The 18,806-nt window shown below is 48.0% G+C and overlaps 8 protein-coding genes across 8 annotated transcripts; 6 read left to right on the top strand and 2 right to left on the bottom strand.

Annotated features, from left to right (window-relative positions):
• Window positions 1-2,505: 2,505 nt before the first annotated feature.
• Window positions 2,506-4,348, top strand: DFJ58DRAFT_743269 (uncharacterized protein; the record flags this gene model as incomplete). The annotated part of the gene is made up of 12 exons (XM_041387253.1): window positions 2,506-2,623; window positions 2,693-2,725; window positions 2,776-2,795; window positions 2,848-2,862; window positions 2,916-2,954; window positions 3,010-3,038; window positions 3,098-3,111; window positions 3,167-3,202; window positions 3,375-3,406; window positions 3,922-3,948; window positions 4,008-4,142; window positions 4,196-4,348. The coding sequence occupies 11 exons, from the start codon at window positions 2,506-2,508 to the stop codon at window positions 4,059-4,061; spliced, it is 417 nt and encodes a 138-aa protein (XP_041247382.1). The 3' UTR covers window positions 4,062-4,142; window positions 4,196-4,348.
• On the top strand, window positions 4,033-5,037 carry DFJ58DRAFT_163342 (uncharacterized protein). The gene is made up of 4 exons (XM_041378968.1): window positions 4,033-4,142; window positions 4,196-4,431; window positions 4,489-4,546; window positions 4,603-5,037. The coding sequence occupies exons 1-4, from the start codon at window positions 4,131-4,133 to the stop codon at window positions 4,798-4,800; spliced, it is 504 nt and encodes a 167-aa protein (XP_041247381.1). The 5' UTR covers window positions 4,033-4,130; the 3' UTR covers window positions 4,801-5,037.
• Window positions 5,038-6,615: 1,578 nt separating this feature from the next.
• On the top strand, window positions 6,616-7,519 carry DFJ58DRAFT_770898 (Vps51/Vps67-domain-containing protein). Its single transcript, XM_041389123.1, has 5 exons — window positions 6,616-6,773; window positions 6,808-6,907; window positions 6,963-7,058; window positions 7,113-7,198; window positions 7,248-7,519. Exons 1-5 carry the CDS (start codon window positions 6,627-6,629, stop codon window positions 7,374-7,376), a joined length of 558 nt encoding a protein of 185 aa, XP_041247380.1. The 5' UTR covers window positions 6,616-6,626; the 3' UTR covers window positions 7,377-7,519.
• DFJ58DRAFT_770895 (uncharacterized protein) lies at window positions 7,520-9,167 on the bottom strand. The gene is made up of 7 exons (XM_041389122.1): window positions 8,802-9,167; window positions 8,622-8,727; window positions 8,436-8,561; window positions 8,314-8,379; window positions 7,924-8,265; window positions 7,748-7,870; window positions 7,520-7,697 (listed from the first exon to the last, which is right to left on the bottom strand). Exons 1-7 carry the CDS (start codon window positions 8,807-8,809, stop codon window positions 7,545-7,547), a joined length of 924 nt encoding a protein of 307 aa, XP_041247379.1. The 5' UTR covers window positions 8,810-9,167; the 3' UTR covers window positions 7,520-7,544.
• A 955-nt stretch (window positions 9,168-10,122) lies between these two features.
• DFJ58DRAFT_655334 (protein kinase) lies at window positions 10,123-11,889 on the top strand (the record flags this gene model as incomplete). Its single annotated transcript, XM_041381845.1, has 10 exons — window positions 10,123-10,246; window positions 10,329-10,399; window positions 10,467-10,558; window positions 10,611-10,635; window positions 10,684-10,752; window positions 10,809-11,242; window positions 11,292-11,400; window positions 11,454-11,549; window positions 11,595-11,798; window positions 11,848-11,889. 10 exons carry the CDS (start codon window positions 10,123-10,125, stop codon window positions 11,887-11,889), a joined length of 1,266 nt encoding a protein of 421 aa, XP_041247378.1.
• Window positions 11,890-12,007: 118 nt separating this feature from the next.
• On the bottom strand, window positions 12,008-13,223 carry DFJ58DRAFT_724328 (uncharacterized protein; the record flags this gene model as incomplete). Its single annotated transcript, XM_041385100.1, has 3 exons — window positions 12,008-12,514; window positions 12,572-12,733; window positions 12,792-13,223. 3 exons carry the CDS (start codon window positions 13,221-13,223, stop codon window positions 12,008-12,010), a joined length of 1,101 nt encoding a protein of 366 aa, XP_041247377.1.
• A 37-nt stretch (window positions 13,224-13,260) lies between these two features.
• DFJ58DRAFT_770883 (uncharacterized protein) lies at window positions 13,261-16,316 on the top strand. Its single transcript, XM_041389121.1, has 2 exons — window positions 13,261-13,688; window positions 13,741-16,316. Exons 1-2 carry the CDS (start codon window positions 13,285-13,287, stop codon window positions 16,241-16,243), a joined length of 2,907 nt encoding a protein of 968 aa, XP_041247376.1. The 5' UTR covers window positions 13,261-13,284; the 3' UTR covers window positions 16,244-16,316.
• Window positions 16,317-16,451: 135 nt separating this feature from the next.
• Window positions 16,452-18,588, top strand: DFJ58DRAFT_770882 (cytochrome P450). Its single transcript, XM_041389120.1, has 9 exons — window positions 16,452-16,698; window positions 16,750-16,866; window positions 16,925-17,047; window positions 17,098-17,562; window positions 17,616-17,788; window positions 17,839-18,324; window positions 18,361-18,385; window positions 18,411-18,464; window positions 18,542-18,588. Exons 1-9 carry the CDS (start codon window positions 16,549-16,551, stop codon window positions 18,581-18,583), a joined length of 1,635 nt encoding a protein of 544 aa, XP_041247375.1. The 5' UTR covers window positions 16,452-16,548; the 3' UTR covers window positions 18,584-18,588.
• Window positions 18,589-18,806: the final 218 nt, after the last annotated feature.

Raw genomic sequence — 18,806 nt, 5'->3', positions numbered from 1 at the left:
ACCAACGGTACACAGGCGGCGTCCCGACCATCTTGCTGACAGATACAGTGAGTCTTCTGTACCGATGCCTGCTATTCCCCTCCGATTAACCGTGGTGCCCTGTAGGAGTGAGTGTGATTCTTCACTAGCTTCTTGGTTCACCGCCACCTTATACTGCCACAGATGTGAGTCCGTTTGGTGTGTGTGCTATCCGGGGCTGGTCGCTGACTGTATTCCCCAGGCTTTATTTTGTTTATCGTACGGAATTGGGTTGGTGTTTTTGTATATGCAATGCTGTGGGGTGAGCTTGGCACTCGCGAGACCTTAGTGATATTGACTGAAACATGCTGCAAGTCATCATCATCGTTCGGTTGTATGCCATGTATGAACGATCCAGAAAGATCCTGATATTTCTCATTGTCACCTTCCTGGCTATCAACATTTTCAATGGAGTGGCTGCCGTGATGACAACGATGCAGTCTTCAGGAGGTACGCTTAATTATGGATGAAAACAAACGTGTACGGAACTCATTGATGAATCCCAGAGGAACTCGTTCTCTCTGGCACCTATATGTGCTCGATTGACAGTGCAGAAGATTTAATAGCTCTAGATTCCATTAGTTGGATACTCGGGATTGTGTGGGAGGTCCTCGCACTGTGTCTCGCAGTCTGGATTGCGGTAAAACACCTCCGTGAGCTGCGACAACATTCGCCGGGAGGGATTATGGAGGACTGTTTCACGGTGTTGATCAAAACTCACATGCTTTATTTTGTGAGGTGAGTTCATATTGTTATTATTGTTCCCTTTGTCCACTGAGGGTTGGATGTGGTAGCTTTGTGGCTGTTTCTTGCCTCCAGCTCGTTTCTGATTTCTCTCCAATGTTCTCGTCGGTATGTCAATCTTTCACTTACCTCTGCATGCAATCATGGTATATCACCTCTATAGGATCAAGTTTCCCTGCAAACTCAGACTTATTACGGCTTGCCTTCAAATTTTTCAGGCTGCGCAGACATATGTGCTAGGACCACGCCTGATCCTTGGTATTCGAGAATATCACGCTAAGCTCGTGGCCGACTCTGACGCAGCAACTGGCATGACTTCAATCGCTTTCCAGGAGCGCGTGCATATATCGACTGGCAATGGTGTATAGCACGGGAGATGCTCGGTGGAGCTAACGGTTGTCTGTTGTTCTGAAGGAGTACGAGATTGTTTTTTTCTTGATCTCAGAATTCGTTGTGGTACTTATTAGTCATTTGATGTTGCGAAGTGGATTTCAAGGAGAAATAGGTTTGAGCTAAGCTTCCCTGGTATTGGATTATGTACTAGTACTTAAGTTATTTGGTGTGCCGAAATAAAACCGTCATCTTGTTCACGTCACCAACTTGGGGTAGCACTGACACGCCACCCCAGCTTTCCGCCTACACTTGCGCCAAGTGACGGTGTGGAATATATCTTGAAGATAAGCGTTAGACTCCCATTCCTGTTTTCATGTTTATTAGAGTAAGCGAATGACATACTATCAATCAGCTCGAGCGGGGATTGTTACATCCATTCCGAATGTAAGCGCCATTGGCTCACTATGCTATGTGTCTCATCTGAGAATTGAGAATTCCACCGAGTAGGGCTTTGTGACGCCTGGCGGACGAAGAACACTGAAAGCATCCATCGATCCCAGTAATAGGGAATTGGGAGGTTGGATGATGGTGTTGTTGGGGGAAGCGTTAGTGAGGAGAGCAAAGTCAGAGTCAAAGTGATAGCCGGACACTTTCCATGGGTACACGAAGAGGTACGATTTCTCCCGTTATATGACGAGTCATCGATCATCCTTCATGTTTCAGGCATTTGCTCTCCTCGTTTCCTCCCAATCACCAAACGCGCTGCTCAAAGATTTAACGATGCTAATGTACGATTGCCAACAGAATGTTACCGCCTTCAATCGTTCCTATACAAATCGAGAGCCCTAGGATATAGACGTTGCTGAGGCTTCAGGTTGTTGATGAAGTTTTACCAAATCAGCCTGTACAGTTTGAAGAACAACCAGTCAGGCTTCGTGCCGTCATAACAACGCGCCCGCGAGTCTTCTTTCCCCATACCCTGTCTCAGCGCTGTTTGAATTCATTGTATATCAATAAGAGATTCTCAACTAGGCTATCTCTGGCTGTGTCCCTTCATCACCGCATCAGCTCCACGATGCAGATCGAAGATTCTGCATTCATCATTGTTGCAAACCTTATGATCCGAAAACCCGATAATCGAGGCAGAGAGCGAGAAGGTGCTCATGAAGCGACAGATAACCTGAGGACGAGGAGCAGGGATAGCAGACATTGAGACATGTGCTCGCACACCGGTAGAACGTGAGTTATATGTTTGCTTCGTGTAGATCTCCCCTATTTCTGGCGGTCTATTTTTGGTTTGGCCCTTTCCTTCTATCTTTAATTGCGGCAATCAAGGCAGCAACGTCCATCATCCCTCGATCTCATTTTGGTGAGCTCAGCACTGGATGGTGGTATATATGCAATCACCACATGTCTACCAAGTTCACCTCTCACCCCGCACCCCCATTCTCTACCAATATGACCATAGTCTCAAATGATCCCACCTTGGTGGCCGACCATCAATTCATATCGTATTACAAGCTACTCTGTAGGTTCGTAGAGAGCAGTCGGATGTTGAAGCTGATGCCTCAATCTAATCTTGACTGTGGTTTCGCAGTTGCCTCCTTTGTTGTAGTGACATATGATTGGGGTGAGCATGATAATATTGAAGAACTGCTGATATCTTACAAGTATTTTCAGCACTTACATTTGGACAAGAGGTATGCTGATGCTATGACCGGAGTAGCCATCTCGCTAAGAATAGTTTTATAGATCGAATTGGTCTGGGTAAGTGGAGTCTCATGTCAGAGGAACACACATGAAAGTACCCTTAATTCCAGAGACAACGCTGGTCCCTAATGACAGCTCTGTATCTCAGTGTATGTAGCCTGCCTGTCACTGTTGTCATGTTGTACTGATTTGAAGGTATCCTAGGTGCGCTACCTTGGAATTTTATATGCCGCGTATGTTCGGAAGGCTAAACTATCAGTCTTTGCGCTAATCGTCTATCTCTCCTAATCAGCCTGTACATGCTGAGTATGTCTCCTCAATACATTCACTGCCTTCGCTTCTTCTGATCAACGGCATACAGGCAGTGTTACTACCATCTCGCTGACAGATACAGTGAGTCTTCTGCGCAGATGCCTACTATTCTCCTCCAATTAACCGTGGAGCCCTGTAGCAGTGGGTGTGGTTCCTTTACAACTTCTTGGTTCACTAATTACTGCCACACTATGCAACAGATGTGAGTTTGTTTTGAGTGGGTGCTACCCGAGGCTGATACATACTGAATTTGTTAGGCCTTATTATATATGACGTACGAATTGGACAGAGGTTATCACAACAAGAAAAGAGTATAATGAGCAGGGACGTCTTAGGATTGCTAGCAGTGAGCTAATACAAAAGAGGTTTGAACTAAAGAACTACTGACTACAACGAGCTACCTATATACATATATTGAAGCGGAGACTGAATCTGAATCTGAACTAACTAGCCAATCATTAAATAGGAAAGGGAATCGTACGATGATCTAAATATAACTACACTATGATGTCATGAAACGTGTAACAGCTGTGCAAGGGTTCTCGAAGGTTCTAGAGTCACGTGACTTAATCGCTTGTGAAAGGAAGTCGAAATCAGGGATGTCGGAGATAACGGTAGTAGGCGCTAACGGAATAGAGAAGTTCGGAAATGTAAAGGATGAGTTCGGGTTAGGGTTTGTGAATGTCATAGGTACAGACGCTGACTGAGCGCTAACGACAGGCGCTTGTGACGGGCGCTTAATGGGTTGTCTTACGAGTGTTCAAGAAAGAATAATGATTTGTATTTGGAATTCGTGACAGACAGGGGTTTTGGTATTTACAATGTTGTTTGGTGAGCTTGGCACTTGTGAAAACTTCAGTGATTTTGACTTGACTGAAACATGGTGCAAGTCATCATGGTCACTCGGTTGTATGCCATGTATCAACGGTCCAGAAGGATCCTGATATTTCTCATTGTCATCTTACTGGCTGTCAACATTTTCAGTGGAGTGGCCACCGTGATGACAACGATGTATGCTTCTGGGGGTACGCTTAATCAGTGGATGCCAAAAAATATGCATCTCATTGATGAATACCAGAGGAACTCATTCTCTCCTGGCACTTATCAGTGCTCGATTGGCTATGCGAAAAATGACGTCTCACTTCTGGGTTCCATTACTTGGATCCTCGGCTTTGTGTGGGAGTTCCTCGCACTATGTCTCGCACTGTGGATTGCTGTCAAACACTTCCGTGAGCTGCGACAACATTCGACAGGAGGCATTATGGGGGACTGTTTCACGGTGTTGATGAAAACTCACGTGCTTTACTTTGCGAGGTGAGCTTACATTGTGAATATGGTTCCCGTTTCCTGCTAAAGGATCGGATATGCCAGCTTTGTTGCTGTTTCTTGCTTCAGTCTCATTATTGATCTGTCTCCAACATTCTCAGCGGTATGTCAATCTTTCACTGAACCCCTGCATGTGACCATGGTTCATCATTTCTATAGGACGGATTCTCCCCGGCAGCGGAGGTTTTTTTCTTGCTTTCTTCAGATTTTTCACTATCGTGCAGATGTTTGTGCTGGGACCCCCGCCTGATCCTTGGTGTTCGAGAGTTTCACGCTAAGCTCGTGGCAGACTCTGACGCAGCAACCGGCATGACCTCAATTGCTTTCCAAGAGCGCGTGCATATATCGACCTGGTAGTGGTGTGTAATGCTCGGTGAAGTTAACGGCTGTCTGGTGCTCTACAAAGAGCAGGGGAAATTGCTTTTATTTATTCCCACTTTCGTCACTGGTATTGATTCCGAAGTAGATTTTAAGGAGACATAGGACTGGACAAAGTTTTCGTCGTAGTGTTGTATTTACTTGGTAGTAAGTATAATGGTGCCCATGCCAGCACCCGTCCCTGACTCGTGGATTTTCACTTCCGCTTTTTATTACCTCGCTATATATACATCTTGCGTGGATACTTCACACTTTCTTGGTAGTAGAAATACAATTGCTCAATGTTATGTGGAACATCCTTTTACCTCAGACCTACTGTCTCAGATCATCTTGCTACTCGTTCTGCCCGTTGGAGTATTGCCATTGTCAGTCAACGAGGCACATGGAGCAGTGGGTTCTGCCGTTCCGCTTGGGTCGAGTGTAGGTCGAATAGTAAGAATGGAAAACAAAGATATCGGGATGTCATCCGTAGTTGTTGGAACATGGGCCCGGTCGACCACAGCGTTGTACTCCAGTGACAATGTGCTAGAATTACTGACGAGAAGAGGTTGGGTGCTACCAGTGGAGTGTCCTGAATGTCAACAATCAAAGCACGTTACCAGAAGGTCGTCGTAATCTCACCGTTGGCAGCCGTGCTCCAATCTAACCTTCGGTCCAGCCCAACTTCATTACATCGTGTCATTAATATTGACTCTAGTGACTAGAACCAGACGGAGCTGGATCGAGGAGCATACAGTTGTCCATAATCTTGAAAGGGAACTTCCGATTCCATTAAATAAGGCTCACGAGGTATACCCCCACTAAGAAAAAAACAACGTGCCCCGCAGAAGCCCTCCTCTGGCGAGTCAGGGAATAGTGTACAGCTCAAGTTTGGAGCGTCGCGGCAAATACTGCAACAGACGTAGCAGTGAGTACCTAGTACCCGTGTCACAGAGTGTAGATGGCCAGATTCATTTGTTCTGGCTGCTCGTTCCGCTACCTCATGTACACGGATTCCCACTAGTGCGATATTATATAATATTCCCACCTCTTAACGGGTGCACATTCAATTCAGCCGGCAGCAAAGGGCGACATTTGACGAGCGCAACTTCGTCGTCAGCTGGCATTTCGAGCGGAGTGCGCAGTGATGCCAGTTCTATGTGTGATATGACCCGATGCAATAGCAATGAGCCATAGCGTGAAGGCCGAGTGGTCTGCACAGTGGCCGGAAGATAAGCTGTTATATTACCTGTTCTGTTTGTCAAATTTGAGTTCTCAAAGAGTGTCAATCGAAATGGCGTACCTATGGACGACTAGAGTGTACGACGTCCAATTCTGATAAGACGAAAAGAGACGGTAGAAAATCAATTAAGACTCGGACAGATCGAAGATATACCTAAGTTAGACTGACAGTTGAAATGCTGACGTGCAGGGTGCAGCGGTACAATTTGCTCGAGGCAGCATAGGTAAGTGTGAAGATTGACATTAGTATGAAGGCTGCGAGGATGTTGGGGAGAACTTGTCGTGGTAGTATGAGTGGCGCTTGACCCAGCCTGTATGAGGCTGGACATTGCATGGTTGGGGCTCTCTCTGGTGAGCAACTTAAAGAGGTCACAAGCCGTCTTGGTCACCCCCCCGTCAGCGACAACCCAAGCCGTCTGTGCCATGGGTCATGTTTGGCCTAATAGATGCTTGCAAGTCAATTGTTGAAGTGACTTGGTCACGGTGTTGAACCGATGCTGATATTATACAGGCACGTGATCGCGTCATCTAAATGAATTGTGTGCTAATATTATGATCGCTTGACACCCTTACGTGGTACAGTCATGTCTACCACACAGTCTACACCTACATCGCCAACGACCCAACGTGTGAAGTCAGTCCCTAGAGTACTTTCGTCTCCGCTGCGACCAACGTCGCCCCAAAGCTCTTCAACCGTAATTCCGTCCAACTCTCGTCGACCCTCACTTGGTGTCGGACAAACGCCTCGCACAAAAACACCTCCAGCCAAAGTCTCGCGCTAGAGACCTCTTGAGGAAACACTATGGCCTCGGAGTAGGTCCACCACTACCTCTACCTGGGAGATCAGACGACCCCATGGATTTAGGTATGCTTTGAAATGCATCAAGTTCTCATGCTCAATTCTCATTATGCTACTGAAGATTCAGCAGCTTTTGATGCAAAATCATACTATGAACAACTTATAACTGCATCATCTCTGTCGGCTCTGCTGAAACGAGAGAACGACCTACTGACAGGTTCGTGTTTTACAAGACCACGTGAGACGTCCGCTCATTGACTCGGTTGTTCAGAAATACGTCAACTTGATGGCGATAGACAGTCTCTGGTCTACAACCACCATCATGAGCTGATTGCAGCTAGTGATACCATAGCTGCGGTGTGTAAATTCACTAGGTGTATCTTTGTGTAGTCTCATTGCTTTGTAGATGAAGACCCGGGCGGAGGGCTTGGACGCTGACCTTGACCTACTAAAGGCAGCGTTCTCAGAGATATCTCGCTTGGGTGCTAAAGTTTCCGTTGAGGAACAGCCTGCAGATGGCAGCTCTCATCCATGAGCCCCCCGCGGCCATCCAGGATACAAACTTTCCTCCACAAACCATCCAAGTATACATGACGTAACAAAGGAGTGTTTTATTATACATGATACCCGCAAGCTCCAGGCTTGCTATGGCACAATATAACTATATGGAATAATGATACGCAAGTCCAGCACGTCGTCCCCATCAACCCCTCACATAAAGTTCTACCTGCCAGTTGGATCCCGATATATGAGCAAGACTAGTGATCAAACAGTCTCTCCAGATGCTGGGCAGCCCGCGTGGCCTCCATGCAAGCTCGTATTTCTCGTATCCTTTTTCTACGCGTATCGACTTGCGCTACACAGGCCGATCAGTACAATAAAAAAGGTGAGTCCACTCGGACGTACGTGTATATAATGCACAAGCTCCTCAATGTACTTGGCCAACAACTTGAGCAGCCTCTCCCTCTTGAAGGTTCCATTCTCGATGGAGACCCGCCTTTCTACAGGATATTGACTGTAACCAGGCCACTGCAACGAAAGGATGTCAGATTACCGCAAAAAGGACTGGTATTTCAACTTACTGTGATCAAGACCTTGATGCACCTCTCTCCCATGCCGTTAAACACCTGATCATGACCTCCTTCTACCTCTGGCTCATCCTCGAGCTCAATCAGCTCATCAACACGAAACGGGGACCCTCCACCCTTCCTATTAAACTTGATGGCAGCATGTTGGGATCCAATCCTGCTCCACGAAGTCGGCCCCGCACATTTTTCAATGTCAATCGGCTGCGGCAGCTGATGAAATCCTGAAGGAATGACAGTCTTGTACATCTTTTTGTGCGCAGCGGGCGGCATGTTGGCGGTGTACTTGGCAGGGTGGAGAACGTTCCTCTCAGGGTATGGGTAAGCAGGACGGGCAGACTTCTGGAATTAGAAAGTGATAACGGCGAGTGTTTGACATGCACTCACAGACGACCCTTCGTAGTTGCCGCTTAGCGTATGTGGGACGGCTGAATATGGGGGGATGGGCGCCCCCTACAAATTCACAAAACGTAAGTCAATTGTTAAGTACCCCAACATGCATCACTTACAGCATACACGGGGACTTGTGAACGAACTGTATATTGGTGTGGTTGCCCAGGTGCAGGGCCGAGGGCGCCTGAGAGGTCCGGGTTTGCCGATGCGTGAGCACGTAAATACTGGGAGATGGGTATTCCCTATGAATCGTAATTACGAATATGTTAGTAGTGTGAAAACAAAAACAGAAGCAGTCCTACATCATCGGCGGTGGCATTCGGCCGAACAGGGCAATACATCGACTGAGCCGGTGCAGGGTCAAGTGCACCAGAGAGTGTTGAGTACGATGATGCTTGGGCATTTTGCCTGGCAAAAGGGTAGGAGTAAGACATAGTTTTACTTAGAGGTGATAGGTATATTGGACGATGGTAGTAACTTGCCTGTCCATGGCATCTGTGCAGGCATTTTATAGTACTCGTCGTCAAAGCGCTAGGTCCACATCCACCAGCCTTCTGCGGAGTCCACAAGCATCTACAGCAAGTTTACAATGGCGTGCTGTGATTGTATTTGAGGACACTGTGGATTTTGTGGATAAGAACGTTGGCCAGGGATCGACATCTTTGTGTACTAGTGGCGTCTTTATCATGGTATCTGATACCGTGGCCGCCACCAGCCAATGGACAACATGTAGTAACAGCAACCAACATGAGCATTGGCAACCGAGATCATGAAGATACTTTTTTTTTGAACTGCTTTGACTTGCATATATGTTGGCTTTGGAGTTGAAGAAAAAAATTAGAATAATAAAATTAAAAGAAAGAAAGAAAGCTCCGCCAGTGGTCTCATAAGGTAATCAATTGCACTTTTCGGACCTCGGACAACGACGGGGACCTTGGAACTCGGAGCTACGGCCAAGGCCAAGTCAGCTCTTTCAGGCAACAGTTCCGGTGTTTTTGAAGTTTGAACGCTGCACCGTGCCAAGTTTCCAATCATACATGCATTTTTGGTGTGGTGGCAAGGTGATGGTGGCTCACCATCATATAAGTACAGTTCATATACGAAGAATTACTTACCGTGGCAAGCAGACGCTGCTACTAATAGCAGGAGTTGAGACTCAACTGCAGGGTGTAGCCCATCCGCAGACAGATATGTCATTCCGGCGAATTGGCTGGATGCGATCCTGTAAAATTAACGTTTGAATAATAATCAGTTGGCAAGTTCCTCCTACTAAATAACGACGACCCTAATCCCAGGAGCGCTACCAGGACATTTTACTGACGCCTACTCAATTTTGAGTTTATCAACTGAAGAAACTTGTGCATGTCCCGACAGGAAGGGACACGGGTACCGGTAGGATCTTGTCACGGTGGATCTACCACTCACGTTGACTCACGGCTCCCGGGGGTCTGCCTGAGTCTCCAATAAAATTTCACTGGCTCCATAACGTTTGAAGTCTATTTAAACGGGAACAGCGCCTAGGCCATTATTGTCCATTGATAAATCATGTGGTGGTCCCCGACGGCTACGGGAATGCGGTGCTCCTCATCGTACGGCTACTAGCTTGAGTTTCACTGCAAAATACCCTGCAGGTGCCCCCCTGACTTCGCATGGCACCAACTCAGAAACAAACTTTTTGGACGTGCTTCAATCACATTGCTATTTTTAGACCAGGCGCATCTGTGGCTGTCACGTGTCTTTACCCGTTGTGAACCGCAGTGACAGCCACTAACTGTTATTGAAGTCTGCTCTATCGCTGCTCTTATGGCTTTCTCCCAGTTTGTTAGCGTGTTCGACAGTCTCAAGGATCAAGCAAAAGACGCTATCTGGGCCCTCTCTTCATGTCTCTGCCAGCAATCAGCCAAAGTAAAAATTAATGGTCGAACGTGTCAGTCATACCCTTTTCAATGAACTTCTGGAATGTTCGTTTGCACCTAGCAGGCTTGCTAACGTGGATTTTGTGATCCCAGTTAATATTATAAAAGTCCTCGGCGAGGGTGGATTCTCCTTTGTGTATCTTGCACAAGACGAGACTAGTGGGGTGCGTGATCTATCATCTCACGAGTTCGTTCCTTGTAACATCTCACATATGGTTGATGTACATGTAGCGGCAATTTGCTCTCAAAAAAATAAGATGTCCTACTGGGTCGGAGGGCGTGAAGGAGGCCATGCGGGAGGTAGAGGCATACAGACGCTTCAAGTAAGTCAAGACTTTAATGATGGTTGCATTGCTATCTCAAGCATGCTCTCAGACATCGAAATATCATTCGGATACTTGTGAGTGACAACGGATGATCTTCATGTAGCTCCTGAATAACTGCACAGGACTCTGCTGTCGTCCAAGATCCAGAAGGTGAAGGCAAGATCGTATACCTCTTCCTGCCTTTGTATCAGGTATGTCTTTATGGCGTGCTTTGCCATGGAACATCCATAGATCTTTTGGGATAAAGCGCGGGAACCTTCAAGATGCTATCAACCTCAACGTCGTGAATGGGAAGCACTTCCCTGAGCAAGATATGGTTCGGCTGTTCAAGGGGACATGCGAAGCTGTGCGTGCGATGCATGATTACCACACAACTACTGGCTCCTCTTCCGCTCAACCTCAACCATCCTCATCAAGTTCGTCTTCGCGCGTGGAGGAGAACCACTCCGATGGAGAGGAGGATGAACTTTTCCCCCACCCGGAGGGCGATAATGAGGACGGCTATTCTTACGACAAGTCCATGAACATGCCCCTCATGACAAAACACCGTGTCGAGGGGGATGGGGACGTGATATTCGACGGTGATGAGGAAGTATCTGCAATTCAAACCGCTCAAAATGGAAATGTGCCGCAGGGAAAGCGCGAACACGTTCCATATGCTCACCGGGACTTGAAACCTGGGTAGAGATATTGCCGATCTGTCATCGCACCTCTGACATTTTCATCGCAGGAACATTATGATCGCGGACGATGGAGTCACACCCATACTGATGGACTTTGGGAGTACTGTAAAAGCAAGAATAAAGATAGATAGTCGATCACTGGCTCTACTACAGCAGGTATATGCAGTTCTATATTTATTATGGTATTCTATCTCATATTCATCTCACAGGATATTGCCGCGGAGCAAAGCACGATGGCATACCGCGCTCCAGAACTTTTCGATGTGAAGACGGGCATCACTCTTGATGAGAAAGTTGACATATGGGTAGGTCTTCCCGTCGCCGCTCACCCATTCTCTAACCCTTCGCAGTCACTCGGATGCACGCTCTTCGCTCTTGCATACTCACACTCGCCATTTGAAAACATCCAAACGACAGAGCAAGGTGGCTCGATTGCGATGGCTGTACTAAATGCTCAGTATAAGCACCCGAATTCGGCGTATTCGCAAGGGCTGAAGGATTTGATTGATTGTATGCTGAAAATTAATCCCAAAGACAGACCAAATATTCACCAGGTACGTGTTTCTGATGGGAGTGTCAACGTTGCTGAAAGAATCCCTCTAGGTCATCGCAATGACCGACAGAGTTCTACAGTCGCTGCTGTAGAGCACTGCACCATACCTTTATGACTGGGACTGTGTTCCTTTACTTATTTATCTCACAGCTGTTTATGCATATCTAACGGAACCATCGTGATATGGACAGATCGGTACAAACTACCTACCTACTCAAGTAGCCTTAGCTCTTGTCCGTTCTTTTCACGAGGCGCCTTCGGGTTTCTGAGAGGTTTCTCCTGCGACCGTTTTGGAGATTGTGGTGGAGCAGAGGGGATTGCGACTTGATCCTTTTGCACCTTGCGCTTTTTCTTTTCAGGCTCCAGTGGCTTTGGAGGTGATGCGTCCAATTTTTCTACGTTTTGAAGTTTAGAACCAGGGAGCTTCCGTTTTCCTTTCTTCACTGTCCTTTTGTCGCCGAGCGATATGTCGGATTTGTCTACATCGTGAACTTTGGCATCGGCCTTCTGTTCCCCTTTCTTCACCAAGTTTTTGTCGTCGCTCGTAGCTCCAGCTTTTTGCGACTTCTGCTTCTCAAGCGTCTTGCTTGCTGGTAACTCCTTCCCTGCTGCATCCTGGGATAGCGAAGCTGTATTGGTAGCCTTTTTTGCCTTTGCCTTGGCACGAAGCTTATTGTGGAGCGTTCGCTTCTCTTTTATTGATGCTTGCTTCGCGGACTGAAAACATAGCGTTGAGAAAACCTGCCTCGAAAAATAGCGTGATACACCACTCACTCTTTTCAGGGCACGCTTCGACAAACCAGCATCAGGACAATTCTGAGTGCCAGCAGGATTTGACGCCTCCTTTTGTACTGTCCTTGCAACTTGCCAGGCGTCACTCTGCGGATCATATTTCGCTGCTGAGGTCTTGAAACGCTCGAAACGTCGTGTATGAGCCTGCGGTAGCCTGAACCTCCGTCTTTTTCCAGTTGTATATTCAGAGAAAGGGACATACAATAGATGCTTTGTGGACTGTCGACATTTGAGTGCTCTTGATGACCTTGCCCTTGCATAATATACAAGCTCGGATATCTGGGTCGAGCGATACGACATAGATGGGGTCCCTCAATGCTTCTGATAGCAAGATGGGCGGTTCTTCATCATCGCTGGCATCGTCATCCTCAATTTCGTCTCCAGCTTCCTCCAGGTCCTCTTCGCCTGATTGCAATTCGTCTGCGTCCGAGTGCTCGTCAGAGCTAGAGTCCGAGTCTGATGCAGATTCATCAGAATCGGTGTCGTTGAACCCCATGAACTCTTTCATATCTTCATCTATCCCTAGTTCTTCCTCTTCTTCCAGCTTTTTGCGCTTCTTTTCGACTCGTTTGAACATGGTGATGGGTAACGAAGGGAAGATGAATGGATAGTGGCGAATAAGCTTGATAACCATTTCGGTCTTTCAGTCTTAACTTTCTGCACAGCCACAACTTCATTTTCCTCCGCTTCCTTTCATGCATCGTCGCGCCGGCCAACTGCTTGCAGACATCCGGCCCAATGTCCAGCCAAGACAACCATCTCCAATAGTTACGCCAATAAAGAACAATGATTCAAAGGGCTTTATCCGTCGACCTCGAAAGCTACCGCCCAGTGAGCTCGCTGCAGCCGCCAAGCTAACGGATAAGCTCGTCCGTGTTGCCGCTGGCACCAAATTCACTCCCAAACGTCCATGGAAACACACGCAGACGCTACGAGGCGACGAAATGCGCCTACTGGATATGGTGAAGCCGAAGCCACCCATGACAGAAACGCAAGCTGTCTTCGCAAATGATGTGGAGGATGCAGGCCTTGGAGTGGGACCGGAGGACGCTTCGTCAGGTTCTAATATAGAGGTTGGAACCCTTGTTGAGATTCGAAAGTGTGTTTATGGCTTGTTTATTATTTATTCCCGATGACTTATGATATTGCAGGGGTTCTATATATGCGCATGGTGTAGTCTTGGGCCATTCGTATATGAACGGTCGCATGTGGCATCTCTCTTTGATCAGTACAGGAGAAGTCGTTCAGCATGTTGAGTCGGATGTGTACATCGAGGTCCCTCGCATGACTGACAGGGACCTCGCCCTCCGCGCAGGCATTGGCGTAACCCCAGTGGACCGCACAGAGACTAATGCGCGTGTTGAAATCCTGAAGTACCTACGGGAGGCTGAAAAAGAGATAAACAAGGCATTTATGGTCATTGGGCGGAAGAACGCGGTGCTATATCCCCACGTGCGGGCGAAGAACCCAGATGAATGGGCGTCCGTCAGTCTTTCAGAGGCTGCGAAGCTGGTGTGCGACTATAGACCAGAGAGCTGGTCGACTCTTGTCGCAACGCATAAATATATCATGGGTCGCCCCATCGAATTTGTGCCGCACATGCAGTCTCAGAGACTTGCGCTCACGTACGACGTGCGGCCAGAAAACCATGTTGTCAAACTGCAGAGAGTCGTGGATATGGTGCGGAAAAGGAGTCCGGAACTGGAGGCGTTTATCGCGAAAGCTCGGGGCCTCATTCTTACCGCCAGAGAGAAGGCTAGTGAGTCTTGGGATGAGCCTCCGAGCAGAGTTGTCGTAAAGGATATCACATTTTCCCCGGACGATCGTACCATCCTGGATGTCTTGCACCTTGCATTACGCAGGACGCGTAATACTTCTGTTGATCCCTTTTCTGGAGTGGTCACATCTATCATCAAGAGGATTGGCTTGCATGCTCATAAAATGGTGGACGACGTGTGTCTGCGGCAGTTCTTGATAGAGATGGGGGAGATGGCCCCTTGGGAGGATATCGTCACCCAGAGGAAGGAGCTGAATCTGGACTTGACGCTGGTCGAGGAGTCGCAGCACGTCAGAGATCAGGACGCTCTTGTTAAAAGGAGCCTGTCTTTACTGCGATCCTCGCGGGCGAATGCAAAGCAACCATTAGGACCGGAAGACTTCTATGATCGTGATCCCGTCGAGCATCTGCGACATGACTTCGGAAGCTTACCAGTCTACGTGATTGACGACGTGAATGCAGAAGAGCTGGATGACGGCTTGTCGGTGGAACCTGTTCTTCACGAGCCTGGTTCGGCTTGGATACACGTCCACATTGCAGACCCTACTGCTGTCCTTCCACCGACTCATGCTATCTCAGAAGCAGCACGTCGAATGAGCTCCTCTGCATACTTCATCCACAGGACATGGCCTATGCTACCTCCCTCCCTTACCCACGACCGACTAAGTTTGTGCTCTCATTCTCGGAAGGGGGAGCCTGAGCCTGTACTTACATTCAGCTTCAAGTTAGATGCTGAAGGCAACATAGTCGACTACGATGTTAAAGCGGGTCTCATTCGCAACGCCAAAAGAGTTGACTACGATAGTGTGGATCGACTTCTTGGAAACGGAGGTGTTCAATTTGGCTACCCATTCGAGGCACCGCAAACCCCTGGAGTCTCCCATGTACCTGTACTAGAAACCAAAGATGTGGAGAACATGCGTCTTATCGACAACCTGACGCGCAGGTTCCGACAGCGTAGCCGCCAGACACTAAATCCATTCGTATTCTCAGCTCCAACAGCTACTCTTGTGGCTGCTGCAAAACCAATCCACGGCGCTCCGACAACACCAGCTTGGAACGCTTCGTATTATCGCGGCTTCCCTGACCTTACCTATCAAGTGTATTCTCAGAAGACAATGGAGCGCGGCTCGCGGTTGTTTGTTGCTGAGTGCATGAAAACAGCATCCCGCGTTGCTTCACGGTGGTTCACCGCAAAGGGAGTGCCGATGTTGCGTCGTTCTGCACGGCCTCCGATAGCCCTTGAGGACAACGGAGACATTGAGAGGCTAGTTGCGAGGATGGACGAGGATGGATTTGTGGATCACACGGAGTTCCTCCAGACGAAATTGCATATTCCATCTGTTGAGTATGTCCTTCAGCCAGGTATACACTGGTCCATGGGTATCCCAGAAGGGGAAGGTTATGTGCGCGTCACGTCACCGCTACGACGGTACAACGATCTGGTTGCGCACTGGCAGATCAAGGATGCACTGCTTCGGCCAAAGGCATCTACACGTCTATTCACTCCCGGGTGGCTCACTACCTACGCCACTGAGGTACTTGCGTACGAGAAGCTTTGGAAGCATAGCGATCAGAGTCATCGCATGCAGTGGACTCTCATGTACATCAAGCGCTTCCTTGATCACCCGAACCCTTCCAGTGATCGCATCGACCCTCTACAATCCCTCAGTGCATATATCACAGAGCCTAGCAGGATGCGCGACTTGCTGACGAACCAGTTTTCGTGCTACATCCCATCACTTGGTCTACCAGCAACAATTATCACGCCTAGGACTACGGATATCCCGGTAGGGCAGTATGTGAATGTGAAAGTCAAGGAAATACAGGTTGGTTTGAAGGCGCTGTTCGTCCTGGAGCTATGTGGTGGTGCATAGTTTTGCTTTATTTAGATTCTGACACATCGTAATGCACCATAGGTTATAATCTACTGCATATTTTAGCACTCACCTCATGCTCTCGTTGAGTTTCTTTCCGTCGGAAGCAAGTCAGTTGTCGGGATATGATTGGTTCGGATGGTAAGATGACTAAGCCAAGTACCATGGTTCGACAACCTATTTGGGAGGATAAAAACGCGCGCTGAAAAACAAAGTTAGCATCAGTCGCGTTCGTGAGACTTGCCAGTGCCCCTTGGACAGCGCGGGAGCATTGACAGCGATTTGCATCTTGTCTTCGTTCTTTCATGTCGTTCAATTCGACCGCCCCGGGCTACGTTGCAGCTCTCGTTGATGCTACGCAGCAGTATATCGCCGCCTCTCCTGGTAGAGCAATTCTGCTGGGACTTTTCTATACGCCGGTTCTCATCTTCGTACTGAACATTCTTAAACAGCTGGTGAGCATCTAGCAACCCCTGTTCACGTGTCTACTGATGCAATGTCGCCAGGTTGTTCCCCGAGATCCTTCTCTACCTCCGGAAGTGTTCCACTGGATCCCTTTCATCGGGTCCTCCATCACGTACGGCAATGACCCACTCAATTTTTTCTTCAAGTGCAGGGAAAAAGTACAGTCGTGTGACATACCTCTCTCATGTCGTGATTTTGTCTCATGCTCTTCTTCAGTACGGCGATGTCTTCACATTCACTCTACTTGGACGCAAGGTTACGGTCGCACTCGGTGCTAAAGGCAATAACTTTGTCTTGGGTGGAAAATCGACTGCGTTCTCTGCGGAAGATGCGTACACGGTATGTGCAATTGTTTTGGCCTTGCAAATGTCTTTCTCAACCACAAACAGCACCTCACGACCCCCGTCTTCGGTAAAGACGTCGTATACGATGTCCCCAACGAAGTATTCATGGAGCAAAAGAAGTTCGTTAAAGTCGGCCTTTCAACTGAGAACTTCCGGGCGTACGTGAGCATGTTCGAGCAAGAAGTCGACGACTTCATGCGCAGCGATCAAGCATTCATCATCTGGCAAATGAACGACATCAATGAATGGGGACGCTTCGATGTGACAGACATCATGGCTCAAATCACTATTTTGACTGCCAGCCGGACTCTGCAAGGCAAGGAGGTTAGAAGTGGTTTGGACAAATCATTCTCTGCACTCTACAACGATCTGGATGGAGGTTTCACCCCACTGAATTTCATGTTCCCCAACTTGCCTTTGGAATCTTACCGCCGTCGGGACGAAGCGCACAAGAAGATGAGCGAGTATTACACCGATATTATCCGCAAACGCAGAGAATCAGGTCATTCTGTAAGACGTTTGCTTTGATGAGATCCAGCCAATATTTATGATGCATCCTATAGGACGAACCTGATATGATCTCCGCCTTGATGGATCAAAAATACCGTGATGGCAGACCTCTCCGTGACCATGAAATCGCGCACATCATGATTGCCCTTCTCATGGCAGGACAGCACACTAGTTCCGCCTCTGGTTCATGGACACTTCTTCACCTTGCTCACAACGTCGAAGTCCAGTGCGTCTTGTTCATTATCGGCAGCTAACATATACTGATTGTCATCATAGGGAAGCACTCTACCAGGAGCAAGTCGACCACTTCGGTAATCCGGATGGTTCTTTCCGCCCGATGACCTATGAGGGCTTCCGCAAGCTTCCAGTTCTTGATTCAGTCATTCGTGAGACGCTCCGCATGCACCCGCCTATTCACAGCATCATGCGCTATGTCCGTTCTGATGTTCCTATCCCCGCGACTCTCGCTGCCCCCTCCCAAGATGGTGTTTATATCGTCCCAAAGGGCTACTACGTGCTTGCTTCTGCTGCCGTCAGCCAGGTTGACCCCCGTATCTGGGCTAACCCCATGACGTGGGACCCGACGCGGTGGAGTGATCCCGAGGGTGTTGCTGCTCAAGCGTTCAAGACTTACTCTGACGAGAACGGCGAGAAGATTGATTATGGTTTTGGTGCTGTAAGCAAGGGAACTGAGAGCCCATACCAACCCTTCGGTGCTGGACGTCATAGATGCATTGGCGAGCAGGTGCGCTTGATTATTTGGTTGCTGGGGTGAATTTGGCTGATTTTTTTGAACAGTTCGCCATACCTGCAACTTGGAGTCGTGATGTCCAACATCATCCGCAAAGTCTGAGCTTCGGTTAGAGGATGGCATCACAGAGATCCCAGCACACAACTACCATGTTTGTCTCTTCAGTTCATCACCCCTCACGAGTATCGTTGACCGTGTTTCCACAGACCATGATCACGATGCCAAAAGAAACCTCGGGATGTCTGCTACAGACGCAGGAGATTTGATTAGAAGATCAGTGCTCCGCTTCCTCTAGATACCTATACTATACGCCTTCCATATTTACTCTTGGATGCTCGGTCACTTGCATAAAATCTACCACTTCTACAAAACCACTGAGGGTAAATTAATGGAGAGAACCCCGAGCAGTAACTCGCGTTCAATGCCCTGAACGTGTTTACTCTTGATTTATACTGCACCATTACTTTCATTGATTTGCTACTCTTTAATAATA

The sequence above is a fragment of the Suillus subalutaceus genome (genome assembly GCF_016647625.1).
Source record: "Suillus subalutaceus strain FC151 chromosome Unknown DFJ58scaffold_19, whole genome shotgun sequence".
In the NCBI taxonomy this organism is placed as follows: Eukaryota; Fungi; Basidiomycota; class Agaricomycetes; order Boletales; family Suillaceae; genus Suillus; species Suillus subalutaceus.
This window is presented reverse-complemented; position numbering and strand designations above follow the sequence as displayed.